The 26,964-nt window shown below is 41.1% G+C and overlaps 1 protein-coding gene and 1 long non-coding RNA gene across 4 annotated transcripts in view; both read left to right on the forward strand.

Moving 5' to 3' along the window:
* The window catches only part of LOC102305487 (FHF complex subunit HOOK interacting protein 1A), a 22,924-nt gene extending 3,713 nt beyond the window's left edge, over positions 1-19,211 (forward strand). Inside the window, exons 2-18 of one of the 3 annotated variants that reach the window (XM_005950438.2) lie at positions 214-271; positions 2,259-2,506; positions 4,205-4,394; positions 4,478-4,699; positions 5,235-5,397; positions 5,534-5,645; positions 10,304-10,405; positions 10,869-10,928; positions 11,060-11,146; positions 11,623-11,790; positions 11,872-11,951; positions 12,252-12,424; positions 12,505-12,616; positions 13,711-15,014; positions 15,320-15,498; positions 15,583-15,703; positions 16,546-19,211. In XM_005950438.2, the coding sequence (XP_005950500.1) occupies positions 2,402-2,506; positions 4,205-4,394; positions 4,478-4,699; positions 5,235-5,397; positions 5,534-5,645; positions 10,304-10,405; positions 10,869-10,928; positions 11,060-11,146; positions 11,623-11,790; positions 11,872-11,951; positions 12,252-12,424; positions 12,505-12,616; positions 13,711-15,014; positions 15,320-15,498; positions 15,583-15,703; positions 16,546-16,778 (3,411 nt within the window). In that variant the 5' untranslated portion in view covers positions 214-271; positions 2,259-2,401 and the 3' untranslated portion in view covers positions 16,779-19,211. The remainder of the gene's footprint in view (positions 1-213; positions 272-2,258; positions 2,507-4,204; positions 4,395-4,477; positions 4,700-5,234; positions 5,398-5,533; positions 5,646-10,303; positions 10,406-10,868; positions 10,929-11,059; positions 11,147-11,622; positions 11,791-11,871; positions 11,952-12,251; positions 12,425-12,504; positions 12,617-13,710; positions 15,015-15,319; positions 15,499-15,582; positions 15,704-16,545) is intronic. The other 2 variants (XM_042215639.1, XM_005950439.2) reach the window with 2 other exon arrangements.
* A 1,674-nt stretch (positions 19,212-20,885) lies between these two features.
* LOC106632511 lies at positions 20,886-26,441 on the forward strand. The gene is made up of 4 exons (XR_001335874.2): positions 20,886-21,035; positions 24,204-24,338; positions 24,809-24,856; positions 26,407-26,441. It is a non-coding gene; the product is annotated as an uncharacterized LOC106632511 (long non-coding RNA).
* Positions 26,442-26,964: the final 523 nt, after the last annotated feature.

Genomic DNA, 26,964 nt, shown 5'->3' on the forward strand with positions numbered 1-26,964 from the left:
CACACACACACACACACACACACACACACACACACACACACACACACACACACACACACACAGATTAGAGTCCCAGATGGTTAGGGATATAAACTGTGTGTGTTTACTTGTTTTACTCATGTTGTGAGGACATAAATCAGGCCCTGATAGTGTAAAGAGTTGCATTTAGTGCTGCTCTGTGTCACTGTGTGTGTTTCTTTCTCTCTCCATTAGGAGTGCAGACAGCAGGCTCGCTCATCCATGGCATCACAGCAGCAGCAGCAGTGCAAAGGTAGGAATACTGCCGGGTGATTTCCTCGAGACCTCCATGGGAATTCACGGAATGTCCCGGAACGCCCAGGGTGGGCCTCGTTGTCATTTTTCCTGTTTGGTTGTTTCCACTGAAGAGCCTTACTTCCTGCTGTTGCTGCTAGTTTACACACACACGCACACACACACACAAACACAGAGTAAGGAAATAGCTCTGTGATTGTGAAAGTCAGATATATACACAATTAAAATAAGAGGATTTCCTCATGAAAAATAAAATCCTCTCTGCTCAGCGACCTCTTGTTGGAGAGAATCAGTGCTTTACATAAGACATGAAGACTTAGACAATAAAGAATCACAAAGCACGCGAGTGGATGTAAAACAAATGGTTTTAGATCATCAGTCAGATGGGTAAAAGGTTGAAAATAGGTTTCTAGCAGTGCTGTTTCTGTGTTAACTTTAAAGTTTGACATCACAATTTTCTGTTACATTAACAGAAATGGCTTTACTTGAGCTATGCAGCCAGCACAGCTAAAAATAAACGTGGATTACCTTCCTGCAGCCTCAAATCTCTGGGAGGTGATTGTCATAATGTAGAGAAATGAACAGAATTCGGCAGCTGCCTGGAGGGAAGAAAACTAAGCTAAAAATATTTGTATTCTTTGGTCAATAGGTCACTGTATTTGTTTATTCCAGCACCCTGCACATGTACAGCCCGTGTGTTTAAAAAAACATATAGAGAAATCCACACTTTACACAGTTACATGTGCACATGCCGGGAATGCAGGAATCACAATTCCAGCAACAGTTAGAGTGGAAACCTGCAACTCCTTCCAGTGCAGCTGCTGTTCTTACATTGCAGTCCTTTTATGACTGCTTGCACTGGAGCTTCTACTGTGTCATCACAGACAAATCACAATTTCGTCACAAATTTGCTGCGCCTCAGGGCCCAAACAGGAGCCTTTAGTCAGTCTGCAGTGTCCAAGCCCTGTGACGGAGCATCACGCTGCCAATGCTGTCTTCTAGTTTAGCATCCTGAGGCATCTGAACATTATGGAGGAACATTCAGTGATGTTTGAGGATCATCACACATGTGAGCTGGTTCTCTAGCCAGAACTTGGAGAACCAAACAGAAACCTTGTTAAAGAAGCTGCATAGTCCAATCCTGAAGCTGGTGTATCAGTGGGTGTGCACCTTAAACGTGTCCCTCATAGTCACACTGCCAAAGTAGAGTTTCACTATAAATACATGACATGGGAACAGCTTTGGCTCTTCAGATGTAAGATTTTTAAGACCGATACTGATACCAATATTTGGTGATTTTAAAAAATCTGATATACCGACAGATTTTTTTTTTCTTTCAGACACATGAAGAATAAACAGTACACATAATTATTTATAAGTAATTACTAAGATGAGACGAGAGTGCAGTTTAAAATGATCTTGTTTTACTGGCACAACAAATCGTGGATTACTCGACTCTTCTAGCATCAGCTGGCTATTGTGTTTGTGGAGTTCAAAACACGTGTTACCTATGGGGAGGTTGCATAGTGCCCTCTGGTGGACAAACTATGCAATTGTTCAACTCACAACATAGCTGAAGGGTGTTTCTCCCATCTTCTCTACTTATTTATTTAGATCTATCCACCATTAAAAATGATATCAGCAGGTAGCTAATATTGATCCCACTGACATGTTGGTCAGGCTTGGTACAACAACCCAAACTTGGTATCTGGCTAACAGTAACTGCACTGTTCTCCACAGAGAATATTCATGGTAAATACATACTGTGTGTAAACACTGATGGAGAGCCAGCAAACGCATAGGCGCAAGTGGTCAAGATGGGACTCCCAAAGTAATCTGAAAAGAGCAGCCACACTAGGAATTGTATATGTCATTAGGAGGGCTAACAACACCAGCAACAACTGTAATATAAAGACAAATTTTTATCATGAGACGAAAGACGAAATTAACAAACTTTCCACTCTGTCCTTCTCCATATTCTGCAGGCTAGCGGCTAGCTGCCCACCAAGCCCGGTGCCAGAGACTGATTCTAGGCAGAGGGAGCCAGGTAATGACCCTCAGTCCTTCCATCAGACAGCCTCCACGCATTGAGCCGGATCATGCTTTAGCTCCCTGACAGTCAGTCAAAATGATGGCCTCGGTGGTAATCGGGGGACATCGGAAGAAGTCCCTCACGTTGAGAGGTGTGGACCCAGAGACCTGCATGATCGTGTTTAAGAACCACTGGGCACAGGTGATCTTTTTATTTACTCCTGCATCATCTTCATCTTTACTGGTTAATCAGTGCTTTGCTTCACAGATAAAGTCACTACTGACATGTTTTTTTAGCTGCTCTTTGTCTCTTCTGTCTGGCCTGGCCTAGTTTCACTTACAATGACTGTGTGACTGTCTGCGTGTGTCTATGAATGTGTGTCAGCATTACTGGCCAGACTCTGGCTCTTAAACACAGGATCCATTTAGTACAAATCACTCTCCACAGCTGCCAAGAAAACCCCCACAGACTCTGCATCGTCTGTGTGTGTACAAGTATTTTGTGTGTGTTTGCAAGTGTGTGCATGCGGTCCTTGTCTGAAGCAGCTAATGTCAAAGGTTAACACAAGTCCAGAGAGTGAATTGCGTTCTTGTTTCATTCATCTCTTTTTCATCCCTCCCACGGCTATCTCTCTGTTGTGGCATCTTAAATGTTTTACAGCAATAAAATTATTTTCTTTATTAGACAAATAAAAAAAAAAATTTAGTCCATTTTATGTGAGCTCCACTTAATTTTCCTCCTTGGCGCGTTTCATATGTGGACATTTCAACACAGTCATCGCACTTGGGTGAGGACAGATGATCACACTCACATCCGTTGGCGGAGGTTGTCTTGGTCTGTCTCCAAACAAACTCCCAAGCGGTTTATTTATGATGACAATGTGATCCCACCTCAGTCTGCACATCGTACTCAGCAGATTTCAGCTGAGTTTCAGTTTCAGAAATTACGAAGAAATTAAATACGATGATTTTGGGAGTAACTTATCCATGTTATCCATTAGTCTGCAATGCAGCACCCTCTGCCTGTATTTCTTTTCTTTGCTCCCGGCACAGACACATTCTGCCAATATATGGACTGAACGGTCTTGTGTGGTTTGTAGCAACACATTTTGGTTTGCTTGGAATTTCTGTTACAAAAAGCAAAAGTACAGGAAATAAACTCATTAACTGATTCAGACTAGAGTAAATAAACAAAACACCCTTTTTCCAAAGGCTGATCGAGGTAAGCTCAAATTTGTCCACGAACTCTAGGGAAATCAAACAAATATACACAGGTCAAAATTGCTCAGAATTACAAAATTACTCCTCAAATAGAACATTGACATTGCCACTCCATAAGTTTTTGTGGTGTCTAGTGGTCATTAGAGGAATTACAACTGTAGTCCTTCAGCTGAGAAGGGTCCAAGACAGCTGCATATAAATATTATTTCTAATGCATTGAGGTAAAGAGGTGATGATCCAGTTTGGTACCATTAGAAACTAAAGGAAGCCAAAATAAAAACATGATATAAATAATGCGTTTCTGTTTTCTTCATGCATTAAGTTAAACAGCATTTTGCCCCAGTGACGTTTCTAACCTGGACGCTTGAGAGATTATTAAGTGACATCATTTATGCCATATTTCATTTAATAAATCTGTCTCCAGCTGTTATGTTTGTGTTTGTACCAGGATAAAGCTTTGGTTTAGTGAGTTTAGTTTTTAACTTTTCCATGCAGTTTCAAATACATTCATTAAAATGTACTTTAAAATAATCTGAATACGCTTTGATAAAACAGGTGTGAGTATCTACTGAGTAATTTCCTCTAATCACTCTCATTTCAGGTGTTTGTTTTGCTTGTCGTATAAAGATGGCTGTAAACGCATTGTCTTTTACATCCTTGTGTTTCTGTTGTTTTTCAGGTGGTGAAGATCCTGGAGAAACACGAGCCGAGTCGCAGCGGCACCAACGCGCTGAGTTTCCTCACAGGTCATGGCAGCAGCAGCTCCGGAGCGCTACGTCTAGGCCCCATCCCGGCCGACGAGGCCAGCGCCGTCCAGAACTACGTGGAGCACATGCTCTTTCTACTGATGGAGGAAGAGGCGGGCCAAGGTAGGATTAAAGAAATCATCCCTCACTGTGCAACAAATGCAGTAGTATACTGGGACTCAGGAGTGTTTGTGCACCGGTACCAGGGGGAGCGATGGGTCCGATCCTGGAGTTTGTGGTCCTTGAGGGTGTGATGGAGAGGCTGTTTCTGTGGAGTCTGAGGAGGCAGTTCACTGAGGACATGAAGCTAGAGCAACTCAGGATGTACCAGATGCTTTTGTCTCAGGCCAAACAGCCTCTGCTTCACCATAAACCGGTTCTGCGGCCGCTAATGATGCTGCTCGCCTCCTGCGCCGGAGCTGCATCTGGTGAGTTGGAGGTGAAAGTGTTGAAATGTTTAAGATTTGACTTCCCAGGCCAAATGAAGGTTTAGCTGATTACTACACCATCTAGTGGTACAATGTGGTATTACATTACAGTGCAGCCAAGCCCAAGTTCAAGTTCAGCTGTTATCTCTCCCATACAACACAATATATATAAAATATATATAAACTATATATATATATATAACGGATGTTTCTGACAGAAAGTAGGGGCAATTGTTTAAGTGATAGCTTCATTTATTAAGGGATGTTTTTAGGTTTAGATTTTTACATTAAGTACCTGAAGTGTCACTTGAAGCCTTTTGCAGACACTGTGAAAAAGCACCAGTACACACAGTGTAACCACAGCAAACAAAGAATGGTATTTCAAATAAGGTGATTTTTTTCCCCCTCATCTTTACATCAAAATGGATTTAAGTGGTTAATTATGAGGTCATTTCTCAAGCTGGAGGTGTAACCACTAACCAGTAAGACGTTTAATTGGTTACCTGACCCTTTAATCACCTGCGGCCCCCTGTAGACACCGGCGGCGTGGTGGAGGCGGAGCTAGTCCTCCTGCTGAACCAGCTCTGCGTGGCTCTGGTCAAGGATCCCTCAGTGCTCGAACTGTTCTTCCACACCAGCGAGGACCAGGGAGCTGCCAACTTCCTTCTCTTCTCCCTGCTCATCCCGTATACACACAGGTAGGTACACACACACAGGTGCATACACTCTGCTGGATAAAAAAGGGTAACACAAATGTACACAGGTAACACACAGGTGATGTATGTACTTCAGAACTGCACAAAACTCATAGCCTGTGTTATCTCTGTCTCTCAGGCAGGGATTGGTAGGTCAACAGGCCCGAGATGCTCTGCTGCTCATCATGTCTCTGTCTGCCTCTGAGCCTCGAGTCGCTCAGCACATTGCAGAGAACACATACTTCTGTCCTGTAAGTAAATGCACAACATGAAAAGATAACTGTTTAAGAATTACAGACCATTTTTTCATACACAGTCCAACATTTTCAGAGGCTTGTTTTTAATACTTGGATGATTCCCTGCCTCAAAATGCTCTGCTCAGTCTTTACTGCTGCCACCTTCAGCTGCTGCTTGTTTGTGGGTCAGTTCTGTGTTTAATAAGTTGAGTTGAGATCATCTGAATTACTTGGCCAACGAAGATTATTCCATGTCTTTGCCTTGAATTACTATTGGGTTGCTTTGGGTCATCATCATTTGCACTGTGAAGCTTCATCTGTGCAGTTTTGCAGCGTGTGTCTGATTCTGGACACTTTACACTTCATCCAGCTGCTTTGATCAGCAGTCACATAATCAATAAGCATTAGTGCCACTGGCAGCATGCATGCCATCACATTACCTTCCATATATCTTACACACTGTGTAAGATACAGTGAGATGTAGGGACAGTGAAAATGTAGGGGACAGGAGTAAGATACTTACTACTATGTGTGTGCATGAGTGTGAGTGTGTGTGTGCGTGCGTGTGTGTGTGTGTGTGTGTGTGTGTGTGTGTGTGTGTGTGCGTGTGTGTGTGTGAGAGTGTGTGTGTGTGTGTGTGGACATACCTCCTGTTCTTGAGTGGAACCGGTTATTTGCACATTGTTGTGAACCTTCTGTGGTTGTACTTGTGAAGGCGTTTCCTGACTGTAAACCATAATGATGACACACACCTACCTGTGTTCTTGACTCGGCTCGATGTTGTGATGGGTTCACAGTTTTCTTTTGGTGTTTCAGCCAAACGATGACCTCATTCACTTAGATTGGCACCTGACTGACAGTCAAATGGAGAATTCCAGTAAAAAGCTAACACATACAAGTTCAACTCTCTATTTTTTTTAAATAGGACCAGGCCTCACCTGGCCATAAAACTGCTTGTCAGTCAACTATTGAGTTATTTCTGGGCCTTTGAAAATGAGAGACAGCGAAAAATATCTCTGACTTTTGTTAAATCCCTTGAATGAAATCCCTGCACTTTGATCACATGTTGATTGTTTGCTTTGATCTTTGGTGGTGCTATGAGGCCAAACTACATAAACTGTGTCATTGTCAAAAAACTTATGAACTTAACTGGATGTGTACAAGTCTCAAAAATGTAAATGACGGTTGAATGTGCGTAAAGTTTAGAAAGAAAGCACTTAAGTCTAGAAAAAGGTGCTTGTGTGAGTGAGGCATAAAAAGCTCTAATAGAGCTCAAAACTGCGATATAAGAACCACATCATTTAACACTTGAAGAGACGACCAATCAGGGTGAAGGATACTGCTGATTAACGAATCACAGTGTAGTTAATATATTACAGGGGTACCCAGGTAACCTGTTTTCTCAGTTTTCTCAAAGACATTGTGCAACATTATGAATATGGTGAGAACAAAGTGGTGTTAGATTAAGACTTCTGTGTTTGCATTATGCTGTGAAACTTTAAATACGTGAGATTTATGTCACATCTGTAAAGTGTTTAAAGCTATTCTTCACAAGCTGAGCCAGCAGTTTATCTCACATAGACCCCCATTAGCCCAGCTAAACTGGGTTAATCTCCACATGCCTTCCAGCCTGCAGAGAAAAAGGGCGTTTATTCCTCTGCTGAAGTGAAGCAACTGACTGTTTTCTGTTTCTCTGTTTGTCAGCAAGATTATACACACACTTCATAAAACTTACTTGAGAGGATTGAGCACAAACTAAGAAAGAAAGAATCAAATACATGTTTCTCACAGATCTGGATAACTTTTATTAAAAGTGCAAACTGCACGGATAAGAAGGGAAATGAGAGGAATTAGGAGAATAAAAAGGCCCTTTAACAGCCCGACCCTTGATCATTTAACAGATTTTTTATGAACCAGATGGTTGTTTAATGAATACAATCAGTAGTTTTTGAGCCCAGTGTATGAGCTCCCCCCCATTCATCTCCCCTCTGTATTGTAATCTCATTAGCGCAAGTTATGCAATAAACTAATGAGCTCATACTGCTTCCTCTGGGACTGTGTGTGATGGATACAGGGAGAGAGGAGAAGCAGATAACTGAGGGAAAACTACTGTGGAAAGTGATGAAGGGGGCTTAAGAGGGAAACCCAAAGAAACAGCAAAGAGAAATAAGAGAAAATGGGAACATTTGAAGAAAAATCGTGTTTCTACAAAATTGAATGAACCTTACTATTAGTAATTGATTAATTAAGCAGTCAGTTACTTGAAAAAACAATTAAAGTAATTAAAGAAAATATAAAAACATATGTATATGTGATAAAATGTCATAACAATAAAAAAGGACCCTTAAATGTTACAGTAATGTAAGTACATGTTTCTGTGTTTCAGTGTTTATCACTGCGTCAGCCATGTCGGCTCCAACCCTCCCAGTTCCCGACTGTGTGTGAGAGAGAGAGAGACCCACGGTGGGGGTTTCATATGTGAAAGGGCGAGCAAAGACATCTGAGCACGTGCCACCTGTGTGTGCTTGTGTTTGTCCATGTGTCAGATTTAAGCCCATGTGACCACTAGCTGACCTCAATCTTTATGCAGAGAGCAGCTTAGTAAATCAGCGTGAGATTGGCCCCAACACAAAGAGGGATTAGCAAGTCTGCACATGATTGGACGCCTGCCCGATTGCTAACGAGACCCGAGACGGCAGCTGTTGACGGCCAGCGCCGCCACCACTGCTGCTGTTTATACTGATGTTGATCACCAGCTCTCCTCCTCTCTTCTTCCTTTTTCCTGATATCTCATCCCTGTTTCTTTTGTCTCAAATGAAACAATATCTTTCTTTTCTTTTTAGAAACAACTTCTCGCTCCACAGGCTACTTCTTTGCTCACCTCTGTGTTTAAAGGACCAGTTTGTGAAATGCCATTTTTAGTGTGAGCCATTTACCATTTAGCTTAGCTTAGCATAAAGACCTGAAACACAAGGAAAGGCCTCTCATGGTTTTGTCTAAAGGCTGCAGCTCTTGGACTCACAGCTATATCCATTTTCTTAATGTATGATAATCAAAAAAGACAAATAGGTCCCACTCAAATATTTAGACAAGCCATTACCAAAGTAAAGAGCGCTGTGGCCCATTTAGAAACCAGAAACTCTGAAATCTTCACTTTAATCATTATATAGGAGAAGGTGGTGTATTTCCTTGAAATTTTTTATTGAAAAAAAAAACCCACAAGTAACACAGAGCTATAAATTGCTAATGCTTACCAGTTACATGCTAGGGTGACCAACCGTCCTCTTTTCCCCGGACATGTCCACTTTTCACGTTCTGTCCGAGGCGTCCGGGGGGACTTTCGAGATGGATGAAAATGTCCGGGTTTTCCTATAGGCCTACAGAGGATCCATATCTGCAACGTCATCCCTGAACTGCTGTGCTGTAGGTGGTTGTTCAAGTCACTCTTAAAGCTCTTAATGAAATCTAGTACTGTGGCATTTCTCAGACTTAAGTAACCATGGAACAGAGAAAATATTCCCAATCATACTTTGACTGGGAGAATGGTGGCGTGCAGACAAAATGAATTGAGGTTAGAAACACCAAATGAGACAGCAGAAACCACTGCACAATACCTCACTGGTACCTCACTGGTAAGTTTTCTGATACAGATGAAGCATTATTTCTGTAACATTATTTAATTCCACAGGTTTTTAAGTTATTTTTTTGCACTTGTTGACTTGTAAAAGCCTATATGACATTTTTTATTTCACCATTCATTAACCGCACAGAGAAGGCATCTTTTAAATATATTAAAATTTTCTTTAAACAAACAGTATTATTAAAATTTTTCATGACTGGGCCAAGTGTCCTCTTTTTTGGAAATCAAAATATGGTCGCCTTACATACAGTATGCAAAGTGTCATGTCATGTGTGACCAAAACTCAACCTGCAACAGAAGAGCAGCAAATTTCAGTCAGAGTAATGAGTACGATCACAAACTAACCACCTCCTATTTACAGTTTTAATACACATGTTGTATAAATACATATTATTTTATAGATATGCAACTGTACATAGTTTCTATGAGTAATTTTCAAACTGACCTTCTGTTGTTGCTGCAGTCCACCAGGGGCCCCGGTCCCTGATTTACAGAAAGAAGGGAAGCAGAGAAGGCAGGAGGAAATGAACAATCTAGAGATACAAAGAATCATGAGAAAAACAACAAATATAACACGGACCACGACAGTATTTGCCACAAGTCACTTCCACCTTTAGTCAAAAGCATCCAGAAGTTGTAAAATAAAATTTCAGCAGGAGTTGTGGCTCCAAAGTCAGCATAGATTTTTGGGATTAGGGAACTAATGTTTTCAGGGACACAATAGTAGTGTTTAATAGTAAATAAAAATATGGTAAAGAGATCTATAATGTCAGTGAACTTATCATTTAAGATTGATGAACCCTTATATACGCCCACAGGCATCATCAGGGCTGATGCCCGTGCAGCGACCCTTTGGAAAACCTGAAAACTATTGTAACTTAAACCATGCCTGTTGATTTACGCTGAGGTGTTAAAATTGGTCATTAAGGGTATGGCGAAAGTCTTCAAATGTTGTCTCTCTTTTTGTTTCTTTTTGACCAAATCTTCTTCAGAATGTAAATTTTGAACACCTGTATGTGTGTGTTTGCTGCAGGTGCTGGCCACGGGTCTGTCCGGTCTGTACTCGTCTCTTCCGGCTCGGCTGCAGGTTTACAGCGAGGACTGGCACTCTCTGGACCAGGCGGACTGGCAGCAGGTAACAACCACAGCACTGGGGTGACAGGATGAAATCATGAATGAGTGAACCTGTGAGAGAAACCAAAAGTAGTGTCTGGACTTGTACCTTCGTGTGTGGGGGGTGTATTTCTGTTGGTGCCTGGGAGGTTTCAGTTTTAAGCCATTTAAGCAAAGTTTGTGGTTTTCCTCATTACTTCAGAGGACTGAAGATGAAGAGCTTCCACTTTAAGTACACTTAATCTGTACTATGCTCAAGCATGAATGCCTTCCTTCCTGACTTGGCCAGACAACTAATTTTCCAGTATATCGATGCAACACTTGTGTAACAGCTATGCAATGGTAATTAAATCTAACAAGTGATATGTGCAGTATAATATGCACAAGTATGCGTTAGATGAAAAATAAAACTATATTAATGAATCATACAAGTTAGTAACAGAATTAATGAGAATAAATGAATCAACACTTTGTGTTTGGGTCAGCAGGTTCCTGCTCTGGTCCACTTTTTGCACTCTCTGGACTTTTGTAGTGCTGTTACCAAGGTAACACACACACACACACACACACACACGCACGCACGCACGCACGCACGCACGCACGCACGCACGCACGCACGCACGCACGCACGACACTTTATTTTTACTCTGTAAGTGTAGATCTTTGTTTTCCTCAGGTGGCTCATCCGTCCATCCGCTCCCAGCTGCTTGGTTACATCTACAATGGCTTCCTTGTGCCTGTACTTGCTCCGGCTCTGCACAAGGTATCACATTTCATCACGACACTGTAAAAAATGTCCCTGATAAAGTGCTGTACAGGTACAGGCAGCAAACCGAAAGAAATCTACAACAGGAACAGTTGCCTGTTATATAACACAGAGTTTTAAAGGATGATACTGTCAGAGGTTTTGGTTACCAAACACAGTTATGTTGGTCTTCCTGCTGTAATAACCATAAATACTTTATTTATTCATGCAAAAACATTACACTTATACTCTATGGAGTGTAAGTTTGACCATACAGTAATTTCAGCTGTTTTTGTAGCCACTAAAGTTATTAAAGTGACCAGACAGGACATTTATTTCCTCATCTTTTACATTTAGTCACCAGTAAACATCTCACAGGAAAGCTATTAATACAGCATTTTACTGCAATTCCAGCAGGATAAAAACACCTGCATGAAATACCTATTACTTAATCACATCCTAATGTATGTGATCATTTGTCTGTCTGTGAGTAGCTGACGGTGGAGGAAGTGATGACTACCACAGCATACTTGGACCTGTTCCTGCGCTCCATCTCTGAGCCCGCCCTCCTCCAGACCTTCCTCTCCTTCATCCTGCTGCACACACATGACAACGTTCACATCCTGGACACACTGGTCAGCAGGGTCAACACACCTTTCCAGGTATCCACACAGTCATCTAATACAGCTGCTTCATGCTCTGTCATGCAGTAAATGACCTTTGACCTTTTGCATGTCCTTCAGTTGGGCACGGTGTCGCTGGCTCTGTTCAGGACTCTGATTGGGCTCTTCTGTGAAGATGTCATGCTGCAGCTGGTCTTCAGGTCAGTCTAACAGCAACTCACAGACACACATCTTTTAATTAGTGCTAATAAAATATTACAGTTTCACTAGAACTGGAACTTCACTGCAGAAAATGTATTATTTAGACGATCCATTTAAAACACCAGCAGCACAAACACTCTATCTATGATGGTAAGACCTCACTGATCACTGTCAGCTACAGCTTCCTTTATTGACTTACTATAACATTACTATAACATTTTAACATGGGGAAACTGCACCTGGATGCCAGTTGTGTATAACATGCTTGGACTGAATGTAACTGCTCTGTGTCTCCTCAGGTATTTGATTCCCTGCAGCCACCTGAGCAGGAAGCAGCGCTGCTTCTTGAAGCAGAGGGACTGTTACTCCTCCAGTGCTGCCTCCTTCCTACTGCTGATGCCCTCCTGGTGCCCTCTGCAGCTCCAAAACTCACTCACACACTCAGAGCACATCCACTGGCCCAAAGGAACCGGTCAGTATGTTAGCGGGTGGCTGCTTATTTATACATTAGCTTTGGCTGTACTGACCTGTTCCTCCTGAACCGTCTGTCAGATCTGTCAGTGTCAGACAGCGTTGGTTACTGTCGTGGTTCAGACTTCCTGATGGATGTAAACTACCTCCATTACCTCTGGGATGCCCGTCAGGCTATCTCCACTGCCCACAGGTTAGTGTGCCTTTCTTCTTCTTCTACAAAAAGACTATGGTTCAGCCTGGGTCTGATTACTAAAATTAAATGTGATTTGGGTTGTTTCTCATAACTGGTGTACATGCTGCATTGCACCACTTACTGGGAAACAAGCAGCAAACCAGAGTGTGAAACAGTGAAAGTGGTTCATAGTGTTATAGTGACATCTGCTGGTCAACATATGCTAATACATTTGTACTAAAAACCTTGATTGTTGTTATTGTATTCACTGGTGGTTTTAAATGGTAAATGGCCTGTATTTATATAGCGCTTTACTAGTCCCTAACGACCCCAAAGTGCTTTACACATCCAGTCATCCACCCATTCACACACACATTCACACACTGGTGATGGCAAGCTACATTGTAGCCACAGCCACCCTGGGGCGCACTGACAGAGGCGAGTTAAAGTTCATAGTTTTGCTTTTCAAACTAAAATTAGATAAGCGTGTACTGAAAACCAGCAAGGCACATCTAAGGTAGGAGAACTGAGACATTTGTGGTAATAGATAAATGTTGCCACAATAATGAGTTTGGTCTTTTATCTGATAGTGAAACCAAAATCAAACAAAAAAAAAAGCACTCCTTATCGTTGTAATCTCAGGTGCAGGAAACAGACTAACAAAAGAAACGAGAACAACAGCTTACAGCCACGCTAAGACTGAGCAACACTTTAAGTTACATGCTAATGCTTACTTGTTTATACTCTTTGTTTTGTGGGTTGGCATGCAAATATCTGATAATGGTTGGCTAATGGGAATGCCATTATTGTTTCAGATCTGAAAGTCTTAGTGTAAAAGTTTGCATAAATACATACTTTTAAGTCTCTGCGGGGGCAGACCGTGTGTGGGTGTGTACTTGCACTGGGTTTCATCACTTTGGGCCTCCATCCATGATCAATCCAGTGAATGGATTTGACTGGGATCTTAGTATTTATAATGTTAATTTAGAGCATTGCTGTGACAGAGCCCTGTGGTTATGATTTGGGAATTTTTCGAATTTAACTAAAAGTTATACACTGAGTAATTTCAGAGAAGTTTATTGAATCTATATTTTTTTTTTCTTTGTTGGCAGGTCTTGCCGTTTATGGTCGGCTTCTTATGATGGCATCAATCCTCCACTTCAAGAGTATCGATCTGATACACCTGGTAACAACATGGAAGATGAGGAAGAGTTCATGCAGCGCGTCAAGAGCGACTCCATCTGCTCACTGGTTATCAGTCCTCCGCCCTCTGCCCTCTCCCCTACACCATCCTCTTTAGATAACAGCCAAGCGGGCAGAGCCAGCTCCGCCCTTGAACTGGAGTGGGATGACATTTTTGCAGATGACAATCCCTTGCCTTCAGCTGTGGTAAACGTGGTGCTGGCGAATGGGGATGTATCATTGGAGGCAGATACATGCACATTTCCGCCAGCACCTCCCCCACTGCCTCCTCGACACATCCAGGAAATGCGGCGCAATGCAACCAAGCTGGTGCGCGGCTCTTATGTTGAAGAATCCGAGTTTCAGGATGACGTTCTTGTCTATGATCTCATTGCTAAAAAGGACGCAAAGGCAGCCATTTTGGATCGGATCATGCTGGCAAATCGCCAATCCCGTGGGAGCATCTCGAAAGGACAGCGAGTTTCAGCAACAGCGACAACATTAACAACGATGTTAACAACAACAGGAAGGACGGTTCTGGAAACTGTAAACAGCATTATGTCGGCGAGGAGGAGGAGCGAGGATGCAGGAAAAGAGGAAAGAAGAAGGAGTGAGGACTGTGAAAAGGAGATAGGGAGAACAAAGGAAGGAGAAGAAGAAGAAACCAAAAGGATATTTGGACACAGAAGGTCACTGGGAGATCAGCTCTTTACCAATGGCTTTAATGTAAACAATGACATTATCGACGAATGTGATGATGCAGATGATGATATATACATTACAGCTCGTGTCAGCCATACACCTGGAGCACATCAGCAACATGTACATGAAAGCATACAGTCACCCTCAACATGTTTAGTAAGAAACACTTTAACCAATGGCCATCATGGATCTGAATCATTTGACCGTCCCATATCTCCAAGCCTGCCTGACGACAACACAAACAACAATGACTTCCTGTCCCAATACTGTGAGCTCATGCTGTCATTAGGGGTAGAACCAGACTATGAGGACATCACAGAGGATATTGACACATTCAGGAAGCGTGTCCAAGTGCTAAGGCAAAGACTTGAAGAGGACGAGGAAGAGCTTTGCACTGACTTTGGTTTTAGCTCCTTTGGGGATGACGTTGGGGCAGAAGAAGAGGAAGAGGTGATGCGAGAGGAAGAAGAAGCGGAGAAGATCAGGAGCGACACAAAGAAAGGCGGCAGGAGACATCAAATTCCATTTACAGGTCTGTGCTTGTGTAACATTTAAAGCAGCTTCACTGATTTATTAACCTCAGTCACTATACACATTTTTACAAGACAGAATGAGAAAGTTTCTTTTGTGTCATATGTTCAGAATTTTTTCCAATTAACGCTTAACGTAATGCAGATTTGCAACATGGTAAAGTGGTCAAAAATAAATGTAGCCACTGAAAATACAAAAAAGCTGTTGGTTGGATGTCAGTTGTAAGACTAAAAGACACCCACCCCCCCCCACCCCCATTATTTTACACCTGATACAATGCATTTTCTCTTGACGTACACTAACCAGGTCCATTCATCAGTGTGCTCTTGTCTCGGCTGGAGAACCTTCTTGAAAACTCTATTGCTGTAAACCTGCTTGTGACAGGCATCCTGGCCCAGTTGGCATCGTACCCACAACCTCTCCTGAGATCCTTCCTGCTCAGCACAGACACACAAAACCAGCCTAACGTTCGCACACTTTACCAGGTAGGAGTCATACATCTGACACGACTCATGCAGGTCAGATTGGATTTTGTTAATAAAAATGTTATGTTCACTTTCATTCTGTAGGTGCTGGTGTCGCTGCATGCTCAGATAGAGCGCTATGTGATGGCCAGACCAGACTATCCTGCTCTAGTCACTCAGGCCTGGAGGTTCTTGTTGGCAAAAGACCAAGATGGCAAATTCAGAGGTTAATAAGTATACATATAAACAGGATACAAAACAACATATGTTAAAGTTAAAGAAACAAGTTAGATAGTCTGCTTTAAATGGACAGTGTGATGGACAAGAGCAGGCAAGAGTCTCCGTCAGCTATGCTGTTTGCAGATGACATAGAATTGAATTGAATTGCATGGAGGACAGTGGAATATTGAATGTAGATGAGTTTAAATAGTTATAGTCAATCACTCCAAGCAACAGTGGGTGTGGAAAAGAGCTGAAGAAGCTCAGATTGGGCAGAATGGGGATTTATTTGGCAGAAAGGTAGCAGGAGGAATAGAAATGAAAGATTCAGGGCAGACAGATTCAGGAGTGAGGATATGGAGAAACAGCTCAGGTTGGACAAAGTAAGAATGACTGAATGTCTTTAAGCAGCTGAGGAGCTGTGATGGCATGACAGAGGATAAAAAAGACAAAGAGATGATCCACTGTGAAAAGTTGTACTTAACAAAACGTAAAAGAGTTGTTAAGTCGACAGCTCTTAATTTCACCAACTTATTCTGGCCATGCCAGCAAACATCCTAATGTTGCGGCCTTGTGGCCTTCATCAGAGAAGATCTGGACTAGAATACATTTGTGAAACTGAGAATTGTTCATTTTTTACTCTTGGGCAGTCAACACTGGAGCCACAGATGAGTACATCAGCTTTTCTTAGCACTGATAGCGCTGGGCAAGCCTCTAACTAAGCTTGAAATACATAGTTTGTAGATGTTGTCAGGCCACCTCTGAAAGTGTGAACACAGTCATTTTTGGAAAGTTACAAATAAAACGTTTTTCAGACGTCAGTTTATGATACTTGTGTGTGTCCCGCAGAGTGCCTCCAGTCTCAGGGCGGTGACATCATCCTGGATCCATCGCTTCCCAATGGCTCTGTGAAGAACGCTCTGCCTTTGCCTCCTTTCAGTGTCTTGCCCCCCTGTCCTACTATTTCCCCTCAAGCCAAGAGCCGAGTCTTTGCCATTATCCTGTACGCTGAGTTCCTGAAGGAGTTGGCTGCCTTGGCTCAGGAGCACAGCATTGCCTTGGACTGTTATTCTGAGGAGTAACAAATGCAAACCCCTAGTTCAACTGTAAAAATCTTCCTCCCAGATTGCTGCTGATAAGATCAAGGATATGTTGTGACCACCAGCAAAAGACTGAGCTCAAGGAGAAAACATGTAGCATGAACTACTTTCCTCATCGAGGATTAATATAAGCGAATAATTTAAGTAGTATAAATATTCAGATGTTGTGTATGTTCCTGGCAGCACTTGAAAATGTTGATGATTTTGAAGAATCAGTACTGAGTTTTATATATTTGTGGGATCCGTGAAAATAGTTTTCTACCATATTTTCTTAAATCTTTGCATGGTTTTGTTGAGATGGAAAAAGTTAGACATGTGGTTCAAAATGCAGAGGACCTTTTTATTCCTCCTCCTCAGGAAGGACAAAGTGCTGCAGAAGCTGGTTGACAATAACTCTTACCTTACATGCACTGAAGTGACTTTGCATCAAATAGATCTAAACTTTAATTTATTTTATTGTGTTTTCATATCCAGTAAACAATTCACTAATATTCAAAATGATTCATTAAAACTGTTAATGCGAGACAATTTTTTCTTACTTTTAACACCAGCAATTTTTTTTCTCTTATAAAAGGAGGCAGTAAAATTTAACCTTGCTTATATTCCCAACATATTCTTCGTTTTTTTTTTTTAACGTGTATGGTAGTTCAAAGACATTTCTAAACCTCAAATATCCATCCAACATCTGACATAGCAGCTATGAAAATAAAAAATGGACAGAGCTTCAGAGTCTGAAGTTAAAGCAGACCTGTCTTAAATCTACATTCTTTTTACTGACCACCAGGGGGCGGTGCATGTGGTTGCAAAAGGATTTCTGCTCCTAAAGAAATCAATGGGAAACCAGCTCTTCGCCCTTATTTCACTAAACACTTCCTAATGAATTTATAAGCTCATTCACTAATTTGTTGTGATAACGAGTAAAGCAGTAAGTTCCTTTTGCAAATGATTATTATTATGCTCAGAAAAGATGATTATGGATGTTAGTTTGCTCATTTACTAATGACTAGTCATTATTTAAAGAGTATGTGATGTTCCTTGGTTTTATAGTCATAGTCACATCCACACCTTTGGTTCCTGTGATTAATTATAAAACCCTGAAACATTGACTTTGAGGCTTCGCAAACTGATGGGCAAAGTCACAGTGCCTACATTTATCTTTTATACCATCTGTGGTTTGTCAGGGACAAACCCTCATCTTGAATCAGAGACACAGATGTCATAAAAGACGAGTGCAGACAATGTGGTCTGTAAAGTCCCAGCCTTGACCTGACTGTATGTACTGTCATCATCTGAGTGTTTTTCAAACTGTATGTGATAAACGAGGGGTGGATCTGACTGAGAAAGAGTCAACCTGTCAACAGGTCAATCATAAAATGCACTTCATCTTCCATTCAGTATGACCTGATGACCAACGATTGTGACAAAGTCATCAGGGAAGTGTTCCCAAGGTTACAGAGCAAGGAAGCCTTTCCCATAGATGTATATGCAACCAGTTGTCTGAAGGAACTGCCTAGTGTGTCACCACAACAAGAAAAATGGAAGAGAAGGTTAAAGGATGGTAGAAGTTTTACTTGTTTTTTTTAGTGAGGTTTTGCTAAACCTGATCATGAGTAAAAATGAAAGTTATTTCAACTACTGTATGTCAAGATTAAAGGCCTCACACAGGATGGAAATCCCAGGCAGGAAAGTGTAGCTCATGAGAGAGATTATATCAGATTTTTTACTTCCTGATGACACTTCTCTATAGCACGATCAGTTGCACTTCATAGCATAGCGGAAAATAAGGCTGTAGTGTTAAAATAAATAGATGTTTCATCAGTACTGTCTTTATTATTCTCATTAGGGTCCTAAATATCAGTACTAATATACAAGGCACTGAGTGTTGTGAGATTAAGCACCTTATTTGTCCTTACTGTTGTTTTATTGCTGTTTGTATTTACCAGACTGGCTCATGTGCCTGACAAAGCCATTCTAGGTGTACAGTAGTTCATTTTTTGCTTATGTGTATTTTTTGAACATTTTGAACCAGATGGAGGAAATTTTAATGCTGAAATTCAAACAAAGTGAGTGACAATCCTTGAAACAGTATCTAAGGTGTCAGGTTGCTCTGATCAGTTGTGTCTTCCTGTTTATGTGTTTTTGCTGCTGTCTTCATATGCAAACGAACACACAGGTAAAGTATCAAAAGCCTTACTTCAGCTGACTAAAATATTAGTGCAATATATAATGATGCAAAGTCAGTGGATTTTGATTTCCCATGCAGATATCAGATGTTATTGTTTCTTTTAAACCTCTGTGAATATGTTTTGTTGTTGTTAATATAACATTTTAAACTTCATGTTTGTCTTTAAGGTGAAATTTTTCCACGTTGTGATGCTCCTGTGCTTTTGTCTTTGCTGTGTTGTTTGGGTTTGGGTTCCTGCTTACATAGTTTTCAGGTGGCAAACATAATCACCGATCTGACTTCAAACACCAAGAAACCATGTCTATTTTTAAGCAGTAATAGATGAGGTCTGTATGTAGAAACCACAGTTTCACCCATGTGCACACTGCCTGTGAATGCATCTATCAGATTCTCCTCCAACTGAGAACTGTTATTCAAAACCTATACTAATAAGTTTATTGACAAAAGAATTCCCTCATCCATCCAAATCATTGAATTCAGACCTTTCAGTTACTTCATGGGCACAGTTGTATAGAATCAAACACCTAGGCATGCAGACCACCTCTACAAACACTTGAGAAAGAATGGGTTGCTCTCAGGAGCTCAGTGAATTTCAGTGTAGTAGTGTGATAGGATGCCATCTGTGCAACAAGACCAATTTCCTTGCTACTGAATATTCCACAGTCAACTGGAAGTGATTGGGAATGTCAGAAACACAGTCACAAAGTGCTAGGCCACATAAAGTCAGTGGGGTCAGGAGATGCTGAGGCACATAAAGCGAGCCCAGGTCTCCAACCTTCTGCAGAGTCAATTGCTGCAGAGTCCAAACGTCATGTGGTCTTCAGATTAGAATGGGTTTCTATGGACGAGCAGCTGCATCCAAGCCTTACACCTGACAACCTGATTGACCTGCACAGAGTCCTGACCTCAACACAAAAGAACAGCTGTGGGATGAATTGGAGTTGAGACTGTGAGCCAGGCCTTTATCAGTGTCTGACCTAACAAATGTGCTTCTGTAAGAATTGTGAAAAATTCCCATAAACAGAATCCTAAACGTGGGGAAAACATTCCCAGAAGAGTTGAAGCTGTTTTCGTTGCAAAGGGTGGGCCAACATCATATTAAACCCTTTCGGATTAAGAATGAGATGTTAGTCATATGCCTGTGAAGGCACATAAGATAATACTTTTGGCAATATAGTGCACCTGACTGAAGTCTGACTCTGATGCTGATTTGCATTACTGCTGGCACAATCTGGTGAACGTTTGCTCAGATCTTATTCTTCTTGTCACCAGTGTCCATCATCTGCTTTGAAATAAATTATTACCAAGATGATACAACTTGACACAGAAAAGATTTTTGTTTTACGTCTTGGTCATTTCTTCTTGTGGCATAGATAACGTTTGCATTTTAGCTTTTGCAATCAGTGATAAAGTCTGGTGCCTAACACAAAGGAGAGATTTTGCACTTACATTGTGCAGCAAGTTTTTGCTGTATTATCACATTATCAGGTCCTGCACATTTATAATCTGGTAACACTTAAGTCGTGTACATATAGGCATGTATATATTTAAACGAATTACTCAACATGTAGCAGTGTTAAAAGGTGAGACCAATCAGGGAATCGGAGGAAGACAGACACAGGAAGTTAAACATTACACATGAGAAAAGCTAACCTTCAAAGTAAGATCTGTTGAAAATAAGTCATGGAAAAGTCAGAGAACCACTAGAGTAAAAAGCATCCTCTGGATAAACATTTGAAATCTGTACAAAAGACCTGTAACAAAAGCTGCAATTATCGACCTCATGGTGGCCCTGATGTCAAAGTCAAAGCTTTACGTAAGTCTGCAAGCAATAACAAGTCAGCTGATGTAGTTCACTGTGGTTTAGCTAGTTCCTGTTTTTGTATATACAAGACTTACTGAATGAAGAGTTCAAGCAGACATCAAGGTGACAGCTGTCAGTCACGAGGAGAAAATTGGTTTGAAATTTTCACATCAAATTTGTCAGAGAAGAACAACAAAGCATTAACGGATGATGCCAACGATGACACTTTGCCTGCTGTTGTGGGTTCTTGGTGAGTGAGTTAAAACTGTGCGTGTGGTTTATTGTTTTGCTTTTAAATGGCATCATGGTAGGGTGTGTCTCAGTCATGATTTGTATTGATGGGGTTTCAAAGGCAGGATCTGGGGAGATGTTGATCATTGAACGTACCTTTGACCGTCGGGAACATGTAGGTTATATTTAATCTTTGCGACTTCTAAAGTTCAACATTTGAGCGTGAGCAGATCTTTTTTTGTGTATTAGTGTGTAGTTTCAGATCTGCACAAGTTCTATCTCGGTTTACCTGAAAGAACCACCTTAAAATGCTTTAAAAAGTGTTCTTTTTGGCTCATTTGCCAATACTTTTCAAAGAGCTCAGACAAAAGAAACACTTATAATAACTGTTGTTAATTATTGGTGAATTAACATTTATTTAACCTTTCATGTGGTTTACTAGTAAGAAAAACTACAATTCTAACTATTAATGCTTAATTAATATATGATAGGTTATATGTGTTATCAAAAATAATTATATGCAGTATTTTAGACATATTGTAGCTGTAAAGAGACCATTTCAAATAAAGTACATGTTTTATACGCATAAAAAAGAAAGTAAAGGCTTTCTCAAGATTTTACATATCAGGGCATAATAAAAATCACGTGGTCCTCGGCAAGTCATAACATTTTTGAGACACATCCTCAAATGAACAGTACGTGACATTACACTATGTCACTATTTATACAACAAAACCTAAACCAAAATACAGAAGTAGAGTGTGAGAAACAGCTCACCGAAAGCTAGGAGCTGTATGTAAGCGATAAATAAAAACTGAAAGTAATCATTTGTTATTCTCATAAACATTTTTATTCACAACAGAACATAGAAAATAGATCAAATATTTAAACTAAGAAAATGTAGCATCTTAGGAAAATATACTGGCTTATTTAGAATTTGATGGCAGCAACATGTCTCAAAAAAGTTGCAAAAACATGCAACAAACTAAAAGTAAGTGTTACTGGTAAATGCACTGGTTCTTATACAGTGCTTTTCTACTCTATCCCAATGGTAGTCATCCTAGTCATCCTAGAACACTAGCTTCGAGGCGAGACCGTGAGAGAAACATACAAGAGACACTTCTCAGACTCTATAGGCCACTGCACACTATTGGTGGAGTAATGATTTGGTCTCATTTCACAGCCAAAGATAAAGTTTAGCTGAAACTGGGTCATGCAGGTGGAATCTGGTCCCAATCAGATCAGCAAATCTGCAACATGATGGCTGAAAAAGAAAAGACTCAAGTTCATTTAACACAATTTAAATGCTCTGGAGGGATCTAAACAGAGTCGTGCAGAATTGAATACCCACAAACCTCAATGAACTAAAACAACATGAGTGTTTTAGTTCGTGAGCCAAACATCCTCGACAGCAATGTGAGAGACTAATAAAGTTACACCGAAAATAAGTACTTCAAGTTATGGCTGTTAAATGTGTTTCTACAAGCTAATGAACTGTGAATATTTGTTTTTCACTGCTTCTTCATTTCGTTCAGCATTTGTTGCTGTAAATGATGAATTTTCTTTCAGCAAAACTATGCTGCGTCATGAAGTTTTCATTAATGACCTGTGATCCTTTCCTTAGCGCCAGACTGTCAGACACCGGTGTTTTATGAAACACAAAGCACCCTGTACCACCAGCCCTGGGAGATGGGTATTTTAACCCAACCTGCAATATTTTCAAAACCTGAATCAAGTAAATGAGAAGGAAATAAATAGTAACTGGAACTTTAGAGTTCACCCCTTCATGCTATCCAGACAGGGGGAGTTTCTGCTGACTTTCATAAAAGGTTGATATGAAGATAGAAAACACTGATATGCAGCCCTGTGACCTCATACAGATGTATTACTATTATGCAGTATCATGTATATGTTATTGGGTCATTATCATTGATTCATTCATTTGTCTATCGCTTTATTGTTTCGGCTGGATGTTATTTTAAATACGTTATAATGTGTGCTAGCTTTATATCTTTAGCATACACTGTAATATATCAGCACATGCCCAGGAGACACGGTCAGTTGGCTGTACCAACTCCTGTGGCTCCTTTCAGTGTGGAGGAGTAGAAGCTTTACTCTGCACCCCTTTCAAATGACCAAGATCTTCTCTCTGTTGTTGTGCTGAGCCCAGGATTCTTCAGAGGAAACTTGTATCCATGATGTCATTCTTTCAGTCATAACCTACAGCTTTGATCATAAGGAAGGAAAGGAATGTAGAATGACCTGAAAATCATCAACCTCAGTTTTCACACATAGCTCTCTCTTCACCACAGCAAACTGGTATAGAGTTGCACTGGTCCACCAGTCAGTTTCCTGTTCCACTCTCTAGTAATTCATGAACAAGACTCTGAAATACTTAAACTCCTCGGCTTGGGGCAGCAGCTATTTTTTTTTAAAATGTTCATTCAATTGATGAGGATGAGTTCCTGCCCCAAGTGGAGGAGTTCAAGTATCTCGGGGTCTTGTTCGCGAGTGATGGGAGAAGGGAGCCGGAGATCGACAGACGGATTGGGGCTGCAGCTGCAGTAATGCGGACGCTGCACCGGTCCGTCGTGGTGAAGAGAGAGCTGAGTGTAAAAGCGAAGCTCTCAATTTACCGGTCGATCTACGTCCCTACCCTCACCTACGGCCACGAGCTGTGGGTAGTGACCGAAAGAACGAGATCGCAGATACAAGCGGCAGAAATGAGCTTCCTCCGAAGGGTGGCTGGCCTCTCCCTTAGAGATAGGGTGAGAAGTTCGGCCATCCGGGAGGGGCTCAGAGTAGAGCCGCTGCTGCTCCACATCGAAAGGAGCCAGCTGAGGTGGTTCGGGCATCTGACAAGGATGCCCCCTGGGCGCCTCCTGGGTGAGGTGTTCCAGGCATGTCCCACCGGGAGGAGGCCCCGGGGCAGACCCAGGACACGCTGGAGAGATTATATCTCTCGGCTGGCCTGGGAACGCCTTGGTATTCCCCCGGACAAGCTGGAGGAGGTGGCTGGGGAGAGGGAGGTCTGGGCCTCTTTGCTTAGGCTGCTGCCCCCTTAACCCTGCCCGGATAAAGCTGATGAAGATGGATGGATGGATGTTCATTCAATTGTTTAAATGCTATATATATTTGGGGCTACAACTTTACTTGATCGGCTATTTTTGTTTGTCTATCCCTGAAGGTACTGGAGTTATTTTATCAGAGGGAGATGATCCACCTTTTGATGATGAAGATTATAGTTATTTTTTTACTTCTGGCGAAATAAATTCAACCTTAATAATAAATGACACTGAACTGCTGCCCGCTCTACTGTCAGGTAATATCTGTCTCCTCTGCTCTATGTCTGTAGTTCTAATTTGTAAATATCTTTACAGGATGCTGACTCCAAACATACTGTACTTCTGACATAGTGAAATAGACTGCTTAACAAATTTATTAGACCATAAGTTTATGAACAGTATTTGTAATTACCAAAATAGTTGTATCTGTTTCTGCAGTGGTTAATCCATCACTTTGTGGATGCTCTTTAATCAAAATTATATTTTGATGGCAAAATCAAATCAGGTCCATAAATATTTGGACAGAGACAACTGTTTTTGTAATTCTGGTTCTGTACATTACCACACTGGATTTTAATGAAACAGCTCAGCTATAAATATAAATATCCATCCATCCATGCTTATCCTTGTCATGGTCTCGGGGGGCTGGAGTCTATTATTACTATTTTTATTGAATGTTTAATGAGTAAATGTAACAGCTTAACCTTAGTTGTTATTTCATTTTCAGATTTTGGCAGTGGTGAAATTCCAGAAAAAGACACGACAGGCTCCTCAGGTAATGTTAGCCTGCTCTGGCCTGTGTTAACAATTCTTGGTTGTTTAAGTCAGAAGTGGATGTTTTGAATGGGATTGGGGTTCAGTTTGAAGGCTTACTAACCATGGTGTACTTATTAATTATAAGTAAGGGATGGGATGTAGATTGCCCTGGAAATGATCAAGTTCACTTTCCATGCTTATTTCTCTCTTCACCATGACAAACTGACAAAGTGTTGCACCAGTCTGTCAGTCAATCTCTGGCTCCACTTTCTGGTCATTCATGAACAAGACTCCAAAATTCTTCAACTCTCCCCCTTGGAGAACCAACTAATTTTTAACCTAGAGTGAGCACTTGACCCTTTTCTGAGAAGCATGCTCTCAGACTTGGAGACTCCTATCTGGATATTGATTTATATTTGTGTTAGACACCAAAGACCTGGTTCCCCAAGTGCATCTATTGATTTTTGAGCATCGCAGGACACAAGGGTGAACTAAAAGAGGCAACTTTAGTGCGCTGTAGTAAAACATACTAGAAACGAAAAGTAGAAAACTAGAAACTAACAGCGAGGAACTAAGACACTGCGAAACTAAACTGGGAAGCTAGAAAACATAACTGTGAACAGAGAACTGTAAAGTTACCAGAACCATAGAAGAAAAACACATCACAGTGAGGGTACAACACAACACAGAGCACGGCAAACACAGGCCTTAAATACTCACTGGAGTAATCAGGGAATGGGAGACAGGAGAAAAACACAGCTGGGAGAAATTAGACCTAACGAGACAAGGGAAGCAAAAATAGAAACACTGACATGAGAAACGGACTTTCAAAGTAAAACAGGAAACACGACAAGCACAGAGTAAAACTGAACAAAAGAAACACGGAGCACAGAGACAGGAGTGACATCAGACATGACCGGGGAACGAGATAAATTATAATAATACATAATCAGGGAATATAACTTAAACAGATACAAAACACTGGGTCACTGACGTCCATCTTCAAGGAAACGAAGTCCAGACACTTTTCTTTCCAAGCTCCTTAGACTACGATGACCTGAATGATTGAGAACATTCACAGACAATAGGCACTAAACTACTCTTCTACCAGCCTGCATGGTTTTAACCTGGAATTATCCATAGGCATTCTTGGCATGGATCATGCCAAATTTGTACTTTTCACCTCAGTTTTAAAAATTTGGGGGAAATCAGGAGTTGTGAGATAACTAGAAAGGACTCACCTTGTAACCTTCCTAGAAAGGTGATGATGTCTGATGCACTTAAAAGCAAATTTCTATCACAGGCACATAAGGTTCTCACGTACCTACGTACCTAAGGTAGAATTGCACTTCCAATTTTCCTTAATTTCCAGTGTCAACGAAAGCTGCTTCACAAATTTTGGCTTACTGTCAGCTATTAGGTGATTCTCTGTGGTTCCATTAGGTCTTTTGCATAACCTCTGAGTTTCTTCCCCCTTCTGAAAGCTTCGAGCTAGCTCAGAATTAGGCTGTTTTTTCTGCTAATGAGGAAATGTTGTTTTGCATGATTGCTTTCTATCTCTCTTCGCAGCTCCCAGAAACCATGGACTGAAAACAACTGGTGCTGAAAATGCTGACCTCTGTTCCCTTGGCCTGAGCTATGTTCTTTTAGCTTTGTGTATGCTAGTATAAAAAAATGTTTGTTTGTTTTTTTCTTTTGAAAAGTGTGAGCTGCTTGTAAATACACAGGAAACCTGTTCACCCCCCCACCCGCAAGTTTTATCATCCTGCTCTTACTGAGTAGATTAGTGGTTTGATTGTTAAAGTGATTACTTCTGTGTTTCTCGGCAATGAGCTTCTGGTATTCAGCATCTGCAACCACAAATCCCCTAAGAGCGAGGTGTTCTATTTTTTTTTCAGATGAATAAGCCATTAGAAATAAAACAATCTTTATTTTTCACCAATTCTAACCAAGAAAACTTCAAATTAGCACATAAGCTGCAAACACCTGACATATAAACCATGAAAACTGTGCCTTCTTTATTGGTGCAGTCACCTTTTCCAGGTACGCAAATTTCAGGGTTGAATCCCCCAGTTGCCATGATTGTAATTACTCATGCATGCATGTGGTATATTTTAAATAACTCAC

This window comes from Haplochromis burtoni, unplaced genomic scaffold (assembly GCF_018398535.1).
Source record: "Haplochromis burtoni strain Fernald_Lab_line unplaced genomic scaffold, NCSU_Asbu1 Contig_780, whole genome shotgun sequence".
Taxonomy (NCBI): domain Eukaryota; kingdom Metazoa; phylum Chordata; class Actinopteri; order Cichliformes; family Cichlidae; genus Haplochromis; species Haplochromis burtoni.